A 23,931-nucleotide genomic window follows, 5' to 3' on the forward strand; every position below is an offset into this window, starting at 1 on the left:
TTGATTTCTTTAGAATACTATGTAACCCATCTTTACAAAAAGTTTACTAGGACCGAGCAGATACCAGTAAAATTCATAACGTCACGGCCTGTTTCTGCAGATATTCGAGGTGTCGTTGCTACCCGTCTTTCGTTCTTGCTTTTGCGCCTTTTATCGTTTATCGAGCCTCCTGTCACGGTAGGAGTGTGTTTTCTTGGTATTGCGGAAGGGTAATTTACTACTGCAGACTAAACAATTGTTTTTTTTCTTTTTGCCTCACCTAATGGCTCACGTTCTTTTCCTTCATTTTTTAAGGTGTCCAGCTACAATATTTTTCACTCTTTCCCCCCAGAGACCCGGTCATGGGGTCACAAGCTAACCTCGTCCCTCGCGGGCTACGGTCGCCGTCTGGAGTCCATGTCGACCATCATGAAGACCAGGACGAGCCCTCGGAGGAAGTCCGGCGGCGACTTCCACACAACCTTCTCCGCGCTCTATCCGAGGCAAGCGATAAGGGTCGTTCGTTAGGTGATTGTTCGGCACCAACTCGCGGACGGCGAACAGAAACCGCTCGAAAGAGAGAGAGACAAAAGGGAAGGAACGACCGGGAAGTTAGCCAGTGTAAATACCGGCTGGCTACCTTGTGCTGGGGAAAGGGGTAAAGGCAATAAAAGAAGAAAGAAGAAGAAAAAAGGAAAGGAAACCGGGAAATTCACACAGTAACGCGAAACTATGCGCTACAGAAACCGCACGAAGCATAATAGCAAAACCTAAAATAGTTTCAGCCAGAATTCATAGGAATATAACAGTGCTGCCACTTTTCCCGATTTACGATGCATTCGCCGCCTTGCTTATTTCTGGGTTTGCGCCACGCGCGTATACGCAAAGCTCGGGGTGCACTTTGTATTCCGCATATCCGCGACGGTGAGCAGCTATTTCTTTAACTATTAGAAGGGGGACCACACCTAGGACAGGCCGTCTTGTCTATTCTACTCTGAGTGTGTCAGTTCGCCCCCCCCCCCCCCCGCCCCATTCCCTTGTTGCAGTAACGTCTCACGAAGTAGCGCGTCAAGAAATACGCCTGTTTCTTTAGATCTGAGGCGATCCGGTACCCTGTTGTAAATCTTTGGTGAGCCTCTGCCGGCCCGAATCCTTTCGCTATATCCGCGAGAAGAGCAGCACCATGAAGAAATAAACAGCTGTTTTTACATTGGCTTTCCAATGAAATCAATCGCATGAGAGTATAGCAGCGGACATAGTACAGGTAAAGGTAAGGACCCTTTTTATAACTTCGTGACGAGGTCACGCATTTGAAGCTGCAATACAAACTTGGTGGAGGCGAATCTCACATACAGTAGTAGTCGGGCAACCTCAACGTGCATTGCGTTTTCGATGTATACGCGGGAGCAGTTGGCTGCACCTTAGAAGACAGGGTGCAGGGATGCATCGAATTTATATTTTCTAATTACTTCACTTCCTTTTTTTTTCACACGTGATCCTTTGAGTGGGCAAAGAGGAACGCCCTTCTGTGCTCCGGTCCTCATTTTCTTGCTCGGCGAATTTCCAATTCATGAGCTTTTAAACGGGAGTACGTCGCACTAGTTAGCATTTGAGGAGTTAGGCAAAAAATAAGCTATTGCAAAAAGGCACGATGGCTCCGCACTGGTTTTTTTCCAAGTGCTACGTTGTTTCTCGGGGCCTAAAAAGACATCTTGCCTAAGTAAATATTTTAGAGTGCAAAGTACCGACTCGGACACGCGCGGGTTCAGTGATATGTGTACAGCATATGCGGAGCGCTACCTGTTAAGTGCAGCCACGATATCATTCGGTACGCTTAACTGTGAACTGTGATAAAACTACACTCTGTAAGTGAAAAGTTTATTTGTTTTCTGCAAGCAGAACGAATGAAATGAATACAGCAATAAATAAGATGAACAAGCGACTTTCATTGCTACTTGTCATGCCAGTCACACATCATAAGCACCGTAGCAACTTGTGGTTCTCAAAAGAATGCGCAGTTAAATGAGCACATACTCCCTTCTACAGCTAAAAAAAGCAATACAAAGGAACGAAATGCACAATAATTGTACCGTTTTTCAACACAGAAAAGCCGCGCAAAAGACTTGTCATCCTTCCTACGCTCAGAAAACAATGAGAGCTTTTTCATTAGGCAGGTAGGTGGCTTCGCCCACTCACAAAGGACTCTTTTCTTTTGGCAAAGGGTATCGTTGTCGCGTTGTTTGTTGTCAGGATGGACACCATTCTGGTGCCAATCAGTCACAGAGCGAACGAGGCGATAAGGAGACGATAGCGAAGGTGCCTACAATCCTCGAGCTATATGTTATAATATGTAAATGGTAGACTATTGATTCTAATCTGCGTCGTCGCTCGACGCCAACATTGTCCTTATTATTCACAACTACGAGCCTACAGACGGCCCTGCTATTGTGTATTTGCGTGCGCAAACTCTGCGGCCTCCTTGGCCTAAGACAGTCGGTATAGGTAAAGCCCCTTAAACTTCGTAAAGTAGCGCCACGCTTTGAAGAATGCCGCCTCCTCCTTGCGCGCGCTGGCCGACGCCGCGTCGCTATTGGCCTAATAGCATCACGTGGGCCCTCGCGCCGTGCTTCAGCGCCATTTTCGCTCGAGAAGCGTCTACGGAGTGGCGAGAAGCGCATGTTGGCGCCGTTGCTACGCTCGAGTGGCCTAGGCGGCGCCACGGTCGAGGAGGGAGCGTGAAAGAGAGGGGAAACGAGGAGGAGTGAAGGCGGAGGAGGAGAGTGTCGCTACTTTACGAAAGTTTAAGGGGTTTTAGGTATACGTCTTGACTCGTAACGCTGAGGGGTCCTCGTTTCCCGCCTCCTTCGCTCGTTTTTTTTTTTTTTTTTTTTTTCTCGAGAGCAGCATGGACTTCAGCGACTCCCTGTGGGACGACCGCACCCCGATGGAGCAGCTGCTGCTGATGTGCCTGTGCTTCGGCCTGTTCCTGCTCATGATCAGCGCCACGTACCTGGCCTACTTCTCGCACACGTACAACCTGCCCGGCCGCCGGCACGTGTTCGGCATGGAGTTCGACGTCTGCACCAAGGAAGTCTGTGTCGAGCACGGTGCGCGGATTGCGCGCAGAATCGCGCGCCTCGTGTTTGTTTGGCTCGAAACATCAGTAGCCCCCCAGTGCTGACATATCGGGTAGACACTTGGAGACTGACAAAGAAGCTTGAGAACAAGTTGAGGACCGCGCAAAGAGCGGTGGAACGAAGATTGCTAGGCATAACGTTAAGATACAGAAAGACAGCGGTTTGGATCAGAGAGCAAACGGGTACAGACGATATTCTAATTGACATCAAGAGAAAAAATTGGAGCTGGGCAGGTCATGTAATGCGCCGGTTAGATAACCGTTGGACCATTAGGGTTACAGAATGGGTACCAGGCAAACGCAGTCGAGGACGGCAGAAGACTAGGTGGAGCGATGAAATTAGGAAATTCGCGGGCGCTAGTTGGAATCGGTTGGCGCAGGACAGGGGTAATTGGAGATCGCAGGGAGTGGCCTTCGTCCTGCAATGGACATAAAACAGGATGATGATGATGATGATGAGTGATAAGTAGCCCAGTTAGCCTTTAAAATATTTGATTCCAATTGATTTCTTTGCATTGGTTTGGTTCTCTGCCCAGCCCCCACATTAAACCAGCTCTACTAGCAAAACGTTTCTGAGGTGAAGATTTCGTACACACATCTGTATAGCCGCCCCGAAAGGCTATTAGCGATATGCTTCAGTTTTTTAACTGTATCAGCGGCAATGACCACCTCTGTGTTCGTTTGGCACTGTTCATTCTCCCGCAATATTTGTGTTCTCTCATTTATCCTTATATTTGTTTTTGCTTACCCCCGTGTAGGGTAATAAACAAGATGCCATTCCCGTTGACCTTCCTTTCTTTCCTCTCTTTTCTTATTCACTAAATGAAGAACAAGTTTTCTCTGACAGATGTTGTTTTATATCCAATGGGATATAGATCTGTAGACATTGATTTGCGCCTGTGGATAAGAAAATAAACGTCCGGACACGAAATCTTTCGCCAAGAGGTCTTCCCCGCAATGCAGCGCGCCTGCTCGAGTCCACGCTGAACCGTTCGGCCGAGCCGTGCGGCCACTTCTACGAGTACGCCTGCCACCGATGGCCCCGCACGGTGGCCGCGGGGCTCACCGAGAACACGAGCAACGTGTGGACGCTGCTCAAGCGCAACGTCATTGCCGAGCTCGAGGGTGAGCGCGCAGGCTCTGCTTGGACTGTCGCCTTTAAGTTCCCCAGTCGCTTGTAGCACGGTATTTCGAGCTTTCTGGCCTTCGCCATTTTCTCTCCAAAAGGCGACGACATTACACGTTCTTCGTTTCAAGAATTTTCACTTTTACGTGTGATAAACTTTTCACGGTCTCGACATAGCTATACAAACTCGTCTACAATGCCATCTGATGCTGTGACCCGGCAACAAGAAGTAAAAGACGACCGGACCGAGGACCCGTTGAGAAACCTATTGTCCTCGTTCAGCCTAGGTGGTAGGATTACTCGCCGAGTAATCGGTGGAGGGGGGGGGGGGGGGAGGTTCCTTAAAAAAAAAAAAGGTTCTTTCACTTACGTGGTAAAAGCAGCGCAACAATGACGGCAACACAAGACACATAAAAACACAGGACAGGCGCTGAACTAACAAGTTGTTAGTTAAGCGCCTGTCCTGTGTATTTCTCAGTCTTGTGTTGCCGTTATTTTTGACCTGCTCTTACCACGAGAATCAAGCAACTCACATAGTTTTACACTCTATTGCTTTTCACTTACAAACTCTTTCGGTTTGTTGAGTGCTTCAAGCAACGAGTGAAAGGCTGTACTAGATGGAAGGTGGAGAGTTCACCGCTTTTTCTTTAAAACACCAAGGAAAGCACATTCTTTTACATGAGCCTAAGCTACAGGCTTATCCTCTTCAAGTCCCTCTTCATGCGACTGAAAGCGTTAAACTTGCAGTAACGCGACAAACGGGGCTTCCAGTTAACCTACAATTATCAAGAAAGTTATTCGTTAAAGTGATATTTGACGATGAGTCATTAAGCCCACCTTACGCATTTCTGAATGTTGTCCACGCTGGAAGCCGTCCGCGACATCGCATGTGCCCTCCTACCAACCCTACACTCCGTATGCTCCACCGACACATCGAAATTATACGAGCCCTCTCACGTTTTATGAGCCCACCAGCATCCCATAGACGTGCCGCATAATTGTAACGAATTGTCTATTTTTTTTTACAAATGCACATGGTGCAAAAAGCCACTTGTGAAGTCAGAAATTGGCACCCGAGCAATTGGGAAAGTGTTGCACGCAAAACCATGCGCGTGTTATAAATGATTCGGCTAGTGCCTAGAGAAGAGACCCGTCTGTTGCTTTAAGTTTAGGATCGCGCGGTGTACCTTTGAAATATCAAAGTGCTAATGGCGCAGCTGGATGGCTTCCTGAACTGTAAGGAAGACACGGGGAAGGTGGGAGATGCAAATTCAAGACGATGAGCAAAACGAGAACAAAGTGAAAGAAGGAGCCAACGTTTCGACAAGTGGACTTGTCTTCAAGTGCGACGTATGCTTTCCTCGCCACAGTATATATAAGTGGGTTGGTGGTGGTAACAATTTTATTGAGATTCTGCTTAGTTATGATCTGGCAGGCCCGAGTCCTAGGATGGACCCTCACGAGGAGCGACCCTCCCGGCCCAGGCAACGAGGGCTCTTTGTAGTTTTTGATCCGGCATTCTGAGCAGCTCCTCCCACGTCTGTTGTGAGGAAGCTGGCAGGAGCGACCTGGGAGGGGGTAAGCCCTCGCACTCCCTAAGAATGTGATTTTGGGTAGCCAATGTTTGATTTGTGCAGTTTTGACATATTGGGTTCCATTGCGCGTTGGTAATTATGGCCAGCCAATGTGGGCTGGGGAACGACTTAGTTTGGATTCGACTCAGGATCGAGGCATGCGCTCGCGTGAGGCTTGCGTTTGGAGGCGGGTAGATTCGCCTTTTTTGCTTGTAGTAGTTTGTTATCTCGAGGTATGTCGTCGGTGCCTCATCCATGGGATCCGAGTCTGAGGGGCACACCGCCCGGTTGATTAGACCTCGGGCTACCCAGTGCGCCTCCTCATTCCCTTGATTCCCCGAATGGGCAGGAACCCATACGAGTTCAACAGTATTTTCATTTGTAAAGTCCCGTAGGACTCGGGCTGCACAGACGCCTATGCTGCCTCTCGAAAATATGACGATTGCCCTTTTGGAGTCGCTTATGATTGTTTGCACGGAGGGATTGGGTGCGGCATCGAGCGAAGGTGTGTTAGCGTGTCGAATTGAGAATAAAGGAGTGAAGCACACAAGGTCAAGGACCCGGCCACCTGTCAATCACGTGTCAACGCCCGCGTGACAGCCGACACGTCAACAGCGTGCACAGCAGCCCTCTATTACCTGTTTCACTGGTGGTCGTAGGCTATCCTGTCTCCGAAAGAGATAATAGAAGGAGCGGCAGAAACCGGCAGTCGTAAAAAAAAAGTAAAATACTGTAATGGTATAAATAAATAAATAAATAAAGGTGGGAAAACTGAAAGAAGAAGGAAAAAAACGAGAAAGAAAAGAAAAAAAAACGGATAAGAAACCAAACTCAGTGTTGTTGCCTATGGCTTGAAATTTAGCATAGCGAATAGATTCTAAAGCTCCCTTTGAAATATAAGCATATGCACATAGGCATAAACGTTTCAAAGGGAGCTTTAGAATCTATTCGCTATGCTAAATTTCAAGCTATAGGCAACAACACTTAGTTTGGTTTCTTAGCGTTTTTTTTTTCTTTTCTTTCTCGTTTTTTCCCTTCTTCTTTCCGTTTTCCCACCTTTATTTATTTATTTATTTATTTATTTATTTATTTATACCATTACAGTATTTTATTTTTTCCCTTTTTTAACGAGCACCGGTTTATGCTGCTCCTTCTATTATCTCTTTCAGAGACACGATAGCCTACGACCACCAGTGAAACAGGTAATAGAGGGCTGCTGAGAGCGCCGTTGACGCGCCGGCTGATACGCGGGTGTTGACACGTGATTGACAGGTGGCCGGGTCCTTGACCTTGTGTGCTTCACTCCTTTATTCTCAATTCGACACGCTAACACACCTTCGCTCGATGCCGCACCCACCCGCCTTACGCCCTCTTCCCATTTAGAAGAACGCCACCTATATATACTGTGGCGAGGAAAGCATATGTCGCCTTGAAGAAGACAAGTCCACTTGTCGAAACATTGGATCCTGCTTTCACCTTGTTCTCATTTTGCTCATCTTCCTGAACTGTGATCGTTCTCTTGGAGCTCAGCGCATAGCTAACGAGACTAGTTTTTGGAAATAGGTGGAAGCCAAGCGTGGTTGTGTGATGTTGGTCATTTATAAGGGCACTTGCATCCTACATGCGCCGGCCAGACAGATCCCGCGCCTTGTTATTATCATTGTTGTCGTTGGCTGCCTTCTTCATCGCTACCTGTTCTGGCCCTTCGTTTAGGCATCATGGCAAGACTCGTGAAACAGCGGAACGGCGGCGCAAAGCTGAGACCCGTGCAGGAGACCGCAGTTCAGTTCTACCAGTCATGCACCAACTGGAGTGAGTTGACGCCACTTTAGTTGTGGACGGGAGTCTGCATGGAGAATTCACTTTAAGAGGAAGCTTTAGCTCTGGCCCAACTCCGATGCGGCCTATTCAAACACATGCAAAAACGCTTTTCTGAGATAACCCCTGGACTGATTTTAATGAAATTTGTTGCATTTGAGAGAGAAAGTTAAATTCTAGTGACTGTTGGAAGCAGCATTTCGATTTAGGGCCTGCATTTTGTTAAAAGAATTTTAAATAATTCGCATGTCCAAAAATATAGACGCACCAAGTTTATAAATTAATTGCTCTGCATCAAGAACAGATATCGCGGTTCTGTAAACGGAACCCATTAGATCATTCAAAGCGGACAAATTCGATATGTCAATTTTCACCTTGCGTGAACTTGTTACGTTGTGTACAAAGGTTCTGCAAAAGCTTTATTTCCATATTACTAATTTTTTTTAGATTCATGTGTAACATATGAATTTCGTCCGCTTTAGATGTACTATCAGATACAATTCACCTAATTGGGATATCTTTATTCCTGGCTGAGCTAGAGTTGTAAACTTGATAGTTTAGTTTCCTGAAAGTTCTAAATTTTTGCCAATTTTTAAAAAAAAGAATCGACAACCTAAATCAAGAATTCGGAACTAGATTTTAAGTTCTCCTTTTAAGATGTAACAAACCTCGTCAAATTTGGTGCAGTGGTTCCTGAGAAAAACGAATTCTCTTTTTAAATGTATGTAGATAGGAGCCCCCGAGCTAAAGCTTCTGCTAGCAAACAGTAACCGCCAGTCAGCATTTGCAGGTCGTGCTGGTGTTGAGACCAAGGCTCTGCTGCGATTGACAAATCAATGGCTGCGGCTGTCGCACTGAACGCGGCGTCACAAACACACACAGCCGCTGTTTTTAATATGGACTCTTCGTGTGGCGTCCTTTTCAGAAACCCGCTCGCTCAACGGCCTATTTTATCACTATGAACGGCACCAATCTTCCACCTTGTTTTTCCTGCACGCGACAGCAGTTAAAAGCTGGAAACTGGGGCGCTATAACGTAAAACTATTCCAAACTTTTCTATTCCAATTCTGCTATCAGCCCTCCACGATTGGTCAAAAACTTTTTTCGACCACCCCCACCTCACCTGTGTGTCACGCGACGTCAAGAAAACCGCGATACCTCCCCATCTGATATGATGTGTACACACTGATTATGCATGATTTGACAGAAAAAAGAAAAACAGTTATTTCTGATTCGACCCCTTTTCGCCATTAGCCCTCGGCTATTGGTAAAAAGTTTTCGGGCTGCACCCACTTCACCTGCCTGTCACGCGACGTCACAAAACCGCAAGAACTCACCGCGTCAAAGTGACGTGTACGCGATAAAGATGCATTAATATGCCGAACAAAACCGAATTTTCTTCGGAATAGCCGCAGGCTGCCCCGTTCCGTAAGGAATAGAAGATGGCTGACGCCGATCGCCCAGACGCTGGCTACTCGCACCTGCCGGAGCGCATGGGTGTATCTGCGTATAATAAAACTTTTTGCGTGGCCTTGTAACGTTTTCGAGCACTTTCGGCACGTTTACCCCCTCATTCTGCCAACATTTCTTTGCTGAGGGCCCGTTTTAGCGACATTCTTGAGCTTCCGTTGCATGCCGCCGCGATTTTCGACCAGCCACCGCAAGCAAAGTAAGGGAAAGCCGACCAATCGTAGACGCCGGCACCACCCTCTTCATCCGGTTATCGACTTTCAGTGCAGTGGCTCGGCCCCATCGAATCCCTCTCCACTTGAGTGTTCTCCTCGCCTCTTGTCAGCCAATTAGATACGACAAGCCGCTCAGTGTAGGCAATGTTATTCGTTTTTCAAGCAAACAAAAGTGACCTCCTATGAACGAGGAGAGCGTTTGATTGGTCTGTTCAGACAACCCTGCGGGTGACCGCCCGGTGCTTGCGTTGGCGGTTACGCAAATTTGACGTCAGGAGATTGGAATAGAAACATATTGGAATAGTTTTACGTTATAGGGCCCCTGGATTGGCTGCGTCCACCTGTTCGTCCGTCTGTCCTTTCCGCTACTCCGACAATAAGGCCCTAGTTGAGTTGTCGTCAGGCGGCCTCCTCACCCTTAGCGTTATCCTTGCTATAGGATGAAGGGAAAATAAAACTTCGCCCTTGAGTCACTGGACATGTATAGCTAGTGTCCCTGAGGTAATGTGCACTTGGAAGCAGGACGTGCTAACCGTGCACTGAGCTATCGCACGCAGCTTTTTGTTGATCTTTCTTTCATTTTCGTCGGGAATTTCTTCACTGATAAAGGAAGGAAAGGGTAGCGCCGTATGGAGAAGGAGAGGGCTGTCAGGTAGGTGGAGCCAGTGAACAGAAAGCAAGTCACCGTGAGAGAAAAAAAGGCGCCGGTATATCCGTAGTTCGCTGTTGCTCGGAAAGGCGCTGACGTCACGCCAGAGGTTGGCGAGCCTTGTAGGTGGGCGAAGCGACTGCCCAGTTTGCTGGTGCTACGACTGAGGTAGAAAATGAACAGAAGTGGGAAAAGTGACTCGAGACTCGGCGTCGACAGGAGGCCTACATGATCGTCGAGGAACGAGAAAAAAACGTTGAGTCAACCACTTCGCCGATAATTCAGCAAATGATGAAAGTAATTAGCTTACACCTTGACAATCATTTCCGATAGTTTCTGCGTAAAGTTTTTGTTATATTAAAAAACACGTACAGAGATGGACGTTAAGTGCTCGTCATTGTGTGCATGTGTGCACGTATGTTCTTATTTGCTCATTTCTTTATGTCATTTCTGCATATTAATTAAACAACGAAATGTCGCGGAAAAGCCAGTAACTAAAGTTGCCAACATTTCCAATATCATCACATAAATAAAATAAAATTAAAGCATGACATTCTACTTTGGTTAGTATAATGCATTGAAATTTCTTCAGTCGTGCCAATTCATCCAATCACGATTGGTTCGAAGCGCTCGTCTGGCGGTTGTTCGATCAAATAGACGGATACAGAGATGAGGCTCTGTTTGTGATCACATATGTAGCACACAATATCCAAAAATCTTTCCTTCACCTGTAGAGTGTTGCTATCAGCGTATCTAACCGGCCATCCATATCACCCCAAAACTATGTCGGCCAAGAAGCATGATCATATTGTATAAGGCGTGTCCTCTATCATGTTTTACCCATCTTTTAGCCAACAGTTGTTATGAAAACTATCGCGCGCCATTAGCATGTACACTAAATCTGAGAATGGTGACATATGGGCATGTATTTCGGGGGGCATGTCATATAAACTGTTTTTATGGAGATGGAGCGCTTATTTGAGAAGCAAGCAAGCAAGATACCGGTGTATATTGGTATAAACTGTGTCCATGGGGGCTATTCTGTAAGTGTCCACCTAGTGGACATGTCTGTTTCGTCTTCTGCTGAAGTTCTGACTGGCTGAAGGCGTCTGTCTCCTTCTGTCGCGCCTCGCCTTCCATTTATGTGCATACAACATTTCACACACAGCAATAGACAGTTTGCCGTTAAAGGGCCCACATACACAGCTTCGCTGGTCATGCACCTTCACAGAGTGGAATGGCACCGAATTTTTCTCTTTCCACGCATCGAACGCCTCCACAGTCTCATATTTCTTTCTATGTTCCTACGTCCTATTATCCCAGTGGTTGTGCACTCACTGTGAATCTAAACAACACGCCGAGTTGTATATCTTGTTGAACACAAGTGAATACGAAGACTCGGGAGCCCTAGCACTGTGCCTTTGTTTTCCTGTCTTCGTCACAGTCGTGCTCCGTTCTCATCAAACACGGAGTACTGCGATCGATGATGCCTGCAGCATGCAGAAGCAGTCATCGCCAATTTTCTATAACGCTAAGTAGCCGTGTGCTGTATCACTCAAAGAAGAAAGTGGCATCCAGGGTGCTATGCCGCATACTAAAATTCCGCCATGCCGTCAAAATTGCCACTTCGTCGCCTCTGATTGGCTAGCAGGACGGCCACGTGTCTTCTCTGGTTGGCTCAAAAACGTCAACCTGGCAGAATTTCATTGTCGAGGATAGCAGTCCTGGTCGTGGCTCATCTGGGTTCTGGAAGTTAGTACTTTTTCGCATCGATAGCCGTATAGAATATACCAGTCACGTAGACATGACTCTTTTCTTGTCCCTTAACGTTATACCAAGAAGAATGATGGGTGTAACGTTAAGGGACAAGAAAAGAGCAGATTGGGTGAGGGAACAAACGCGAGTTAATGATATCTTAGTTGAAATCAAGAAAAAGAAATGGGCATGGGCAGGACACGTAATGAGGAGGAAAGATACCCGATGGTCATTAAGAGTTACGGAATGGATTCCAAGGGAAGGAAAGCGTAGCAGAGGGCGGCAGAAAGTTAGGTGGGCGGATGAGATTAAGAAGTTTGCAGGGACAACATGGCCACAATTAGTACATGACCGGGGTAGTTGGAGAAGTATGGGAGAGGCCTTTGCCCTGCAGTGGGCATAACCAGGCTGATGATGATGATGATCATGATGATGATGTAGACATGAAGAGAGAGAGAGAGAAGAAAGGACAGGGAGGTTAACTGGACTTTGTCCAGTTTGCTATTCTATACGTGCGGAGGGGAAGGGCGAAGTGAAAGAGAAGACAGCAGTCTACAGATCAATCGCACACACTATATACAAGGTGCTGCGTCTCCAGTCAGGCATTCAAGTCTGTTGCTGGACAGACTTGAATGACGTGCCTGACTCGAGTTAGCTATGAAAGCCCTATAAGTATACCAAAGGCCTACCGTCAAACTGCTCACTGTGCCCACCTGAGGGCTCCGTAGACGCCGTTGACGCGCCCTGGGCGTGGACAAGAGATTCGGTCAACCTGTAGCGTGTGTGCGCAGCGCTCCGCAACGCGGTCGGCCTGGAGCCCCTGCGCGACGTGCTCAGCAACCTGTCGGTGCGCTACTGGCCCCTGCTGGACGTGTACGGGGAGGAGTACAACGCGCCGCGCATCCTGCTGCGGCTGCTGCTCAGGCTGCGGCTGGACGTGTTCGTCTCGCTGCGCGTGCAGCGAAGCCTGCGCAACCGCTCCCACTTCGTGCTCAACGTGAGTGCGATGCACGCATCTGCAGGCTCCCTCGTTCCCGGACAAAACCCGACGATTCCCAATATTGCGCACCCCGAAGAAGTTCTACGAAAATCGGGTTAAATTGCGATTTCTGCCTCAAGTTTCGTCCTTTCTTAAAGGATAATAATAGAAGCAAGCGTTACAAAACTAATGAACGCCGCTCATTTTGTGCGAGCAAGTGGTCAAGACATCATATTAATAATGTTATTCCTATATCAATATGGCATATGCCTAGATTAATGCAGCTTGTCATAAATACTGTGCCCACCCGTCCGACCGGACGACCGACCGACCACCCATCCCAAGTTTAGAATGTGCAAAAAGAACCCAAAATATATAGCACGCGATTAATAAATACGGTGAATGATTTGCTGGCGTGCGGTATAGTAGTTGTCACTACTGGTTGACGGTCAGGTCAGTGAAGCCCGAGGTCTGTCAGCCATCGATCGCGAAGCGGTGTGGTTGTCCAGACATGCAGTTGTCCAGGCGTACAGACGTGCAGTAACGCGTAGTGCAGCAATGGTGTTACGGGTGAAATGGAGCAACGCACGAACGTAAAATTCTGCTTCAAGAGCCAAGCGAATATCACTAGATGCTGCGCCAGGTGTAAGGAGACAGTGCTCTATAGAAAAAAAGAGTGCGTACGAGGAGCACAAGCGCTTCCGTGACGGTCTGACCAGCGTGAAAGATGCGCAACGGCCAGGAAGGCCCGTGACGTTGAAAAATAACGACGCAAACGACGAAAAAACATACGCGAAAATTCACCAGCTCTTGACCGAAGATCGTCGACTGACCGTTCGAATGTCGGCGGAAGCCACAGGAGTGCTGTGTGGGAATGCTTATGCAATTACAGTATCGCCTTTCCAGTAGAGAATTCATGAGCTCAATCATTCATTGTATTAATTGATCACAGGTTGCATACCGTCACCTGTATACACTTATGAGTGCGTAGAAATGGCCTATAAAGGCACTGGCTGTGTGCAAGACACACACAAAGACACACAACGAAAGCAGCTTGCATGTGCGTATCCTTGTGCGGCTTGCTCATATTTGAAACAAAACAGACCTTCACAGTAATATGGAGACTTCGAAGTAATAAACAGTGGCCGAACAATGTATGTGTGCCTCAGCGTGGAGCTAACTTTTCTGAAAGCGCACTTGTATTCGTCAGGGCAAACCGCCTCGTCTTCGAAGAGATATCACCTCGTCGAAACCCTTTTCCCTGAGTCTGAGACACCGTTTGCTCGGCCATATTGTCATGCACAGTGCGTCTTGTTTGCACACCCGCACACCAGTTTAATCTATCAACTAACCTAATAAACAGCAGATTCACTCTCAATTTTATTTGTACCTCAGTCGGTATATTACTCCTGGCCAATTACCGCTCGCTGTTGTCGCTACTGAAAACACGAGGATGAGCAAATGCTCTAACGGTGGAAGACGACCTGGGCGTGTTGTGGCAGAAGCGTTGACTCCGCTGTGTGGCTGTCCTCTATTATCTTTTTTCATTCACCATACCCATAAAGGCCCTCAGGTGCGGGCATTACATGGAAGGTGAGAGGGGGGGGAGAGAGAGGGACCAATGCTAACATACAAGTGGTTACAAAGTACAAGTCACATAAACAATATGGTGAAATGCGAAAACTAAAATATTCTAACAGAGTTCAGCCAGAAAGAAGTTATAAATGTGAGAAAAAAGTTGACGCATAGAACGCAATAGTATGATAAAATTATAGAAGGTAACGGACTCTAGTGCATTAATTGAAGTGTTTGACTGCAATTCACAAGAAGACGGAAATAACAACTAAACGAAGGCGACAAGGTTGCAGTGATTAACCAATTACGACATGATACTGGGTCAAGTTCATTGGCTATATGAGAAGGCAAGGTGTTTCATTCAATAATGGTGCGGGGAATATGGGCGTGGCATAATAAGCTCTTGATATTGAAATAATGATTCCGACGTTAAAAGACAGGTTGCTTGTTGCCAGTTCTTGTCTTGCTTCCCTTGACGATAAATTCTTCTTCGCGGAAAGTTGAAGGAATTTCAATAAAAAATGCAACGGTGCACCAAGTCATAGCCATCTCGTGTACACTGACCGGCGCTGTACTTATGGTACTAATAAAAATTTCTACGTGATGAGCCCAAACTATATATCTCGCAGAAATTATTATGACGGAAGGGATGGGAAATAAGATGTCGTACGGTCGCATGGGCTCATCCTGTTTTTCTTTTGCGATTCGCGAGTGAAATCAATTATTTGCGGGAACATCCACAAAGGCATTAGCATCCACGTTGTCCTAACCTTCGCAAGATGCAAGCATTAGTTGAATGTTCATTTGACAAGTGTGCCTGCTTGTTTCCGTGTTTTCATTCTGGTTATCGTTTCGATCCCCGTACAACAATTCCCAACTGGGCGATACGTAGTTTCTTCACAAAACAAATTAATGAACAAAATAAATGCCGCGCACGTAACGGACGCAGATCGACAGCCCCCGGTTCGGCCTGCCCGAGGGACTACTGCGTTTCAACTACCCGGACAAGGGTGTCGTGCTGGACCACTACCACGACTTCATCGTGCTCGTGGCGCGATTCTTCCGCACCGACGTGCGCCTTTCCACCGTCGCCCGGGAGATCGTCGAGTTCGAGGAGAACCTAGCCATGGTTAGAAACGTTCTCCTGCCTCCCGTAACCTATCTTGGACTCTTATTCTGTTTTTTTTTTTCCTTGCCGTTCCAGTTACGTCGTTTTGACACTGGTTTTTTTATGGTTCCACGTGAAAACACATACTGTCTGGCATTCGTCATCATTTTTACACCACTTTGGAGTCGTTTTTTGCAAGAAAAATCATCATTTACAGCTGTGTGGCCGTGACCATAGAATTATACCATTGATGCTTCACGGCTGATAACGCTATTTTGTCTTTGCACCGGGATTCAGTGTAAAGGTATACGTTTCCTGCACGACAGTGATTATTCAGCTAAATAAACTATTGAGACGTAGTTCCTCAAAAACTGCCCTTGGCGTTAGACATACGTTCGTCTTATACCGGTACATTATCTTATCTGTATGTACTTAAGGTGGAATACTTGCTCAGTATTTTCACGGTATGTCAGTTACCCAATTCCCCTGCTATAACCACATTAACAGTTCTCGGTGTAAGTGGTGCGTTAGTGTGTGCGCGTCGGTCATTGTTAGTCGAAAAGAAAAATCGAATGCAACGCTGTTATTTGCAGACTGTCGAGGCAGTGTACAGCGAGAAGTCCTTCTTGTGGAGCGGAGCGGTGACCGAGCACTCGGTGCTAAACGACACAGTCATGGTGGGTGCTATACGTTAGAGCTTTCGATTCCACGTGAGCGCAACGCTATATTCATTGAAGTGTGCAGCTCGTACTTACCCACAAAAGGAAGGGTTATGTGACCGGGGTAAATAAAACTACTTACATCCCTCAATGCACGCGATTCCACAGTTTAAGACGCAAGCTCGGTCCAAACAGCCTCTCGGCACACGCGCTCTATACCTTATCTAAGAATCCCCAGTGTTTAGTAAAGAAATAATACATCGTTCAAGTGGCTGAGGAGTTCTATAGAGATTTATACAGTACCAGTGGCACCCACGACGATAATGGAAGAGAAAATAGTCTAGAGGAATTCGAAATCCCAAAGGTAACGCCGGAAGAAGTAAAGAAAGCCTTGGGAGATATGCAAAGGGGGAAGGTAGCTGGGGAGGATCAGGTAACAGCAGATTTGTTGAAGGATGGTGGACAGATTGTTCTAGAGAAACTGGCCACCCTGTATACGCAATGCCTCATGACCTCGAACGTACCGGAATCTTGGAAGAACGCTAACATAACCCTAATCCATAAGAAAGGGGACGCCAAAGACTTGAAAAATAATAGACCGATCAGCTTACTGTCCGTTGCCTACAAAGTATTTACTAAGGTAATCGCAGATAGAATCAGGAATACCTTAGACTTCTGTCAACCAAAGGACCAGGCAGGATTCCGTAAAGGCTACTCAACAATAGACCATATTCCCACTATCAATCAGGTGATAGATAAATGTGCGGAATATAACCAACCCTTATATGTAGCCTTCATTGATTACGAAAAAACATTTGATTCAGTCGAAAACTCAGCAGTCATGAAGGCACTACGGAATCAGGGTGTAGATGAGCCATAAGTAAAGATACTGGAAGATATCTATAGCGGTTCCACAGCCACCGTAATCCTCCACAAAGAAAGCAACAAAATCCCAATAAAGAAAGGCGTCAGACAGGGAGATACGATATCTCCAATGCTATTCACAGCATGTTTACAGGAGGTATTCAGAGACCTGGAGTGGGAAGAATTGGGGATAAAAGTTGATGGAGAATACCTTAGCAACTTGGGATTCGCTGATGATATTGCCTTGCTTAGTAACTCAGGAGACCAATTGCAATGCATGCTCACTGACCTGGAGAGGCAAAGCAGAAGGGTGGGTCTGAAAATTAATCTACAGAAAACTAAAGTAATGTTTAACAGTCTCGGAAGAGAACAGCAGTTTACGATAGGCAGCGAGGCACTGGAAGTGGTAAGGGAATACATCTACTTAGGGCAGGTAGTGACCACGGATCCGGATCATGAGACTGAAATAACCAGAAGAATAAGAATGGACTGGGGTGCGTTTGGCAGGCATTCTCAAGTCATGAACAGCAGGTTGCCACTATCCCTCAAGAGGAAAGTGTATAACAGCTGTGTCTTACCAATACTCACCTACGGGGCAGAAACCTGGAGGCTTACGAAAAGGGTTCTGCTGAAATTGAGGACGACGCAACGAGCCATGGAAAGAAGAATGATAGGTGTAACGTTAAGGGATAAGAAAAGAGCAGATTGGGTGGGGGAACAAACGCGGGTAAATGACATCTTAGTTGAAATCAAGAAAAAGAAATGGGCATGGGCCGGACATGTAATGAGGAGGGAAGATAACCGATGGTCATTAAGGGTTACGGACTGGATTCCAAGGGAAGGGAAGCGTAGTAGGGGGCGGCAGAAAGTTAGGTGGGCGGATGACATTAAGACGTTTGCCGGGACAACATGGCCACAATTAGTACATGACTGGGGTAGTTGGAGAAGTATGGGAGAGGCCTTTGCCCTGCAGTGGGCGTAACTAGGCTGATGATGATGATGCTGACCTGTTCTGTAGCTTGGTCTGGAATTCCTCTATTTTCCCTCTTACCGCTAACTCAATAATCGGCTTCTTATGTACCAGTTTCTTCCGTTCCCTCCTCAGGTCTAGGCTTATTCGAGTTCTGACCATCGTTTACAATGGAGTATAGTTTCGCAATGCAGTAGGAAAGCACATGGCGGTAACCGCAAAGTGTACAAAAGTCTGCAGGAGATAGGAGCGGATCAGCTTGTCCTTGCGCATGAAGAGAAAGGGAAACATTCTGCAGAAACCAGTGGAGATGATTGTCAAAGTAAGCGAAGCATATTACATTGTCAAGCCATACTGTGCTCGTCTTTGTATTCTCTTCTTGTCCATTTCAAGCATGGTTGCTGCGTGAGGCTGGTACCAGGCTGCGCCTCGCTTGTCCACTGCAATGCCTGTTAATGCGGGTGGAAAAGCTTCGCTATTAGAGGTCCTCATATATATTTTGACTATCTTTTCTGAACGGTTTTATATATTGTTGCTTTTTTGTATGTGATTCTGTACGGATATTTGGAATTATCCACTGTGGTATACAGCGTAGTTTTGCCATCCTTCGGTATTCGTAGAGAAGATGCGAACATTATATTCACAACTGCTCAGTTCTCTTACTGTCAACGTTCAATGCGAGACACTGGAGAAGTTGTTCTGAGTCAATCTTGAATACTGAGTATAACGCCAATTCCACGATATCTTAGCGAAAAATATTGTTACGTAAATAAAAAAACACTATGTATAGGGTGTATTTACATCGATATGCAACGCTCTCACCAAACGGTGGACAGCTAGCATGCAGAAGGCCACCGTCTTCCTTGTCATCTTTGACCAGTGATGAGTCCTTCCTTTCGCCTTCAGTAGACGCGTAGCGTTATGCACAGCGGTGGAAGCGTCGTCTCTTGCAGCTGGACATTTTGTTTAGAGGAAGGGTGGTAGCACGGAGCCTGCTGACATGAACTATGTCACTGGACGGGATCGCAGATGGCGTAGTCGGAGAAACAGCAACGATCGTAGTTGACGCCCGTGACCTGACGCACGACACGGTAAGGAGTAATGTACGGTGATAGTAGCTTCTCGGACAAACTTACACGATGGAACCGGCACCACAGGAGAACCAAAGAACCGGGTGAGAAACGGATCTCTTGATGCCGGCTAATATACAGGGGCTTATGGCTGGCTTGTGAGGCTGATAGCCAAGAGCGGGCTATCTGCCTTGCGGGGTGGGCACGAGTGATGGCTATACGTGCGTACTCGTTGGGCGGTGCTGTAGCAGCAGGACGTAGCATGTGCAGTGATAACGCGGGTTCATGGCCAAAAAACCATGTAGAAAGGCGAATATCTGGTGGTGTCATGGCGTGATGAATCGCAGGCAAACGTCACGTAGGGTTGCGCAAGGCCCCAGTCACGGTGGTCTGATGAAATATACATAGAGAGCATGTCTGTGAAGGCGCGATTTAAGTGCTCTGTGAGACCATTTGTTTGAGGCTGTTAGGAAATGGTCAACTTGTGCTGCGTTGAGCAGATCCGCAAGATGCGGTCGATAACTCTTGACAGAAAGGTGCGGCCGCGGTCCATGAGCAATTGGCGTGGGGCCCCGAGGTGTAAAATAACTTTGCGCTGGAGAAAACAGGCAACGTCAGTAGCAGAGCTGGCGGGGAGGGCTCGAGTGATCTCGTATCCGGTCACATAATCAGTTGCCACGGCGACCCACTTGTTGCCGGATGCTGATTCAGGAAAATGGCCGAGAAGGTCCGAGCCAACAGGAAAGAAGGTTTCGGTCGGTATGGCAATCGACTGAAGGGGACCAGCATGGAGCATGGTCGTCGTTTCCGGCGTTGGTATTTCTCTCAAGCAGCGACGTAACGTCGAACGGAACGGGCGAGACCGCGCCAGAAGAAGCGGCGCCGCACGTGGTCATATGTGCGGCATATGCCGCGGTGCCCAACAGTTGGTTGGCTCATCCTTAACCTGATGCATAACAGTCGAACGCAGGTGTTTAGGTATGACGAGAAGCAAATCAGGACCGTCGAGCCGGACATTAGGTAGCGAGACTAGTCGGCTTAGTGCAGACGGCCAGACTTGTACGCCACTCAATAAGAGTACTCTTGTAGGCGCAACGCCCTACGACCAAGCCGTCCTGTGAGATCCCCCATTGAATATAGCCAACACAGGGCGCCGTGGTCAGTTACCACATGGAAAGGCCGTTCATACAAGTACGGACGGAATTTTTCGACCGTCCTTGATTTCAGACGAGAGCAAGGCACTCCCGCTCTGTAATAGAGTAATTGCGTTCCGATTTTGACAGCAGACGACTGGCGTACGCAATATCGCGGTCGATGCCTCGTTGTTGTTGGGCCAAGACTAGATCGATGCCATGGCCGCTGGCGTCCATGCGCACTTCTTTAGGAGAAGCGGGTTCTAGATAATTCTAGCATGAACCCTCAGCATCGATGGCATCAACTAGGTAAACTGCTTGGACGTCGCTACAACAGTGGTCCTAACTGCATTATGCGTGATGGTGCTGTGCTGACAGGGCAGGATCTCTCAAATGCTTTTAATGATTTCTTTGTGAATATCACAAATACAGCAAGCTCTCCTATTAATTCAACAAACACGTCAATTCACCAAGCACCAGGAGTCTCGATGTCGATGTTTATGTCCCCTACAACCGAAAATGAAATAATTTCTGTATTCCGAAATCTTAAAAACAGTAGGGCTTTAGATAATAACGGTTTTCAAATAAAACCTCTAAAGTATTGTTAGAATCTGGGTCGCAAGCCCCAAGGGTAGCGTTGGCCTGGCGGCCTGAGGCACAACTGGAAGCATCCGAAGGTCCCGGCAAAGCATGAGTCGACTGGTAACAGAACAACTTGTTTATTCTAACATCGCAAAAGAGCGGGCGGTCAGGTCGACCGAAGTGGAGAGACGGGAGAGCACGTTACTCAACAGAAGAAATCGGAGCCTCTCTCCCGGCGTCCGGGGGCAGCTGCTCTTATACTCTCGGAGTTGAGGGCAAGAGGAAGGCCTTGTGACGAGACCACGTGACGGCGGGGCACGGACGAGCTGAGAGACAAGTTGAGACGAGTGTAGTGACGCATCCGCCTTGCCGGCGCCGGACAGACCTCCTCGCTTCACACTTGGGAAGCTCCTCTCCCCGGCTGCCGCGCTTTGACAAGCGTGGGCACACACACACACACGCACACACGAAGACACGTGGCACTGAAACACGCCTGGACGCGCTTGGCGGGGAGGCTTTGCGGCAGCTCCGAACGGGCCAAAATGTCCGCCGCGTTGAACGAAGCCCCGGCGTCCGTTGCACCGCGCCGGCTATACCGCGCGTCGTAGGCGAAACGTAACAGTATGTAATTGATTTGTTAGCCCCAATATTAACCCACATATTCAACCTTTGTCTCAGTAGTGGAGTATTTCCTAAACAGATGCAGATTGCAAAAGTTATCGTGATACACAAAGGAGGCGATACCTCTGAATTGTCAAATTATAGGCCAATTTCTATTCTACCGGTAATTTCTAAGGGCATAGAAAAAATTATTCACACGAGAATAACTACTTTTTTAGATAAGCATTCCGTTTTGTCGAATGATCAGTTCGGGTTCAGACCAAGAAGATCCACTGAGTTGGCACTGCTCAAGCAAAAGGAACTCATCATAAATGCTTTTGAAGACAAGCTCCTTGTCCTCGGAATTTATATTGACTTTTCGAAAGCCTTTGATTTAATCAATCATGACTTGTTAGTAAACAAACTAAACCACTACGGTATAAGAGGGATTCCTAATTCTCTGATACGGTCTTACCTTCAACATCGTAAACAAATTGTAGCGCACAATGATGCTCTGTCTGATGGCCAATACATAAAATGGGGCGTGCCGCAAGGCAGCATCTTAGACCCTTTGTTGTTTTTAGTTTACTTAAATGATATATTTTACACTAAGCTACCGGTGAACCTTACTGCCTACGCTGATGACCTTACGGTGCTCATTACGGGTAGTAGAGAAAATGACTTATCCTCTAGAGGTAATGAGTTTTTGCAATACGTGTGTCAGTGGTCGCAGGAAAATTACCTAAAGGTGAACACAAGCAAGACTAAAGCCATAGTATTTCGAGCGAAAAACAAAGTTGTAAAAGATGTTATGCTTAGGTTTGGGAACAACTATATTGAAATCGTGCGTACTATCATATGTCTGGGAGTAACCTTCTCGGAATCGCTTATTTGGGATGCCCAAATTAATAACATAAGATCAAAAATGAATAAAGTGAATGGGGTGCTATGTCGTCTACGGTATGTGCTATCAACAAGAATTAAACTATTAATCTACAACGCTTTCTCAGTTCCAATACTTAACTATTGCCACACTGTCTGGGGCACAAGTACGAAGCATAATTTATCCAAGATTATTGTTACCCAGAAACGTGCGATAAGATTAATTGCTAACATACCATGGTATGCCCACACAGAAAGCTATTATTCCGAGTTTAACATCATTCAAGTGCCTAATCTTTATGCCTTCAGATTAATTCTTATGTACAAGAATGCTATTAGAACAAACAACGCAGATATGTTGACACTATTCAACCTTCAAAGCCATGTGCCCATGTACAATGTACGCCGTTGCACCGCTTGGTCTACACCGTTTTGTCGGACTGTGTACCGTTTTCAATCAAGCGCCTATAAACTTCCCTGTTACCTTAACACACTTGAACGTAATAACATCTCACTGGAATAAATATCGAAAAATAAATTAATGAGTGTTTTGCCGCTCCTACACTAATGTATGGTGTTACATTCTGTTTTTGTATGTCGCGCTATTGTTTCTTACATCATTCAATGTTAACAAATGCACTAAGGCTGTTGTCAATTTTGTACGTATATTTTTTACTGATCCCTACTGTATTTTTTGCCCTTTGTACGTTCACAAATTTTGCAATGTACTCCAATGTTTCTAGTATTCTCTGCGTTTGTCATGATTAAGCTGTTTCTCGTCATGCTGTCATGTGGGGCGTAATGGGTTTTTTTTCAAGCCGCTGCATGCGGCTTTTACCCTTACGTCCGCTATCATTCTGTATTCTGTGGAAAGAGAGAAATAAAGATTATTATTATTATTAAATGAGCGAGGATTAGTGGAGTAGTTAAAACGGAGATTAGCTGAGAGAATGCGTCAGCTTGAAGACTCCAGCAAAATGAAATACCATGTTTGAGACGGTCATTAAGAAGGCATGCGAGGGCTGCAAATTTTTTCACGGAACGACGTAAATAGGAGCATAGCCCCACAGAACTACGGACATCTTGGGCAAGGAGGGGGACGGGGAAGTTAGTGACCGCGTGAATTTTCTCCTCGTCTGGTCGGACACCGGAAGCGTCAACAAGATGGCCAAACACTATAATTTGTCAGAGCGGAGCGGCAGTTCGAGGAATTTAGCTGAACTTCAGCTCACTGAAAAATAACCATAACGGTCTATAGATGCTCAAAATGTGTCGCGAGAGTGGTGGAGAATACTATCATGTCGTAGAAGTAACATAAACAAGTGGACCATTTGAACCTTTGAAGCAGCCTGTTCATCATTCTTTCAAAGGTTGCTTACGCATTGCACAGGCCGAAAGCTATGACTTCGAATTGGTAAAGGTCGTCAGGAGGGACGAACGCGATCGTCTCACGGTCCATACCGTCTACAGCGATTTTCCAGTACCCAGATCGGAGGTCCATGCACGAACAATACGTGGCACCGTGGAGGCAGTCAAGAGAGTCGTCAATACGAGGAAGAGCGTACACGTCCTTCTTAGTGATGCTGTTGAGGTGGCGGTAAACTATGCAGAACCGCCACGTACTATCTTTCTTTTTGACTAATACGACAAGAGGCGCCCATGGACTAGATGATGGCTCGATGATGTCCTTAGCTAGCATCTCGATGACTTCCTTCTGAATCGCGCTCGGACTGGGGCACTCGATAAGGCTGACGGTGAATTGGCATATGGTCACCGGTGTTTAATCG

The 23,931-nt window shown here is 46.8% G+C and overlaps 1 protein-coding gene across 1 annotated transcript in view; it reads left to right on the top strand.

The window, feature by feature from the left end:
• Positions 1-2,884: 2,884 nt before the first annotated feature.
• LOC129380225 (membrane metallo-endopeptidase-like 1) overlaps positions 2,885-23,931 on the top strand; it is a 28,263-nt gene continuing 7,216 nt past the window's right edge. Inside the window, exons 1-6 of the mRNA XM_055073815.1 lie at positions 2,885-3,086; positions 4,079-4,240; positions 7,529-7,627; positions 12,514-12,719; positions 15,226-15,405; positions 15,978-16,061. Of these exons, the coding sequence (XP_054929790.1) occupies positions 2,885-3,086; positions 4,079-4,240; positions 7,529-7,627; positions 12,514-12,719; positions 15,226-15,405; positions 15,978-16,061 (933 nt within the window). The remainder of the gene's footprint in view (positions 3,087-4,078; positions 4,241-7,528; positions 7,628-12,513; positions 12,720-15,225; positions 15,406-15,977; positions 16,062-23,931) is intronic.

This window comes from Dermacentor andersoni, chromosome 3, assembly GCF_023375885.2.
Source record: "Dermacentor andersoni chromosome 3, qqDerAnde1_hic_scaffold, whole genome shotgun sequence".
Lineage (NCBI taxonomy): Eukaryota > Metazoa > Arthropoda > Arachnida > Ixodida > Ixodidae > Dermacentor > Dermacentor andersoni.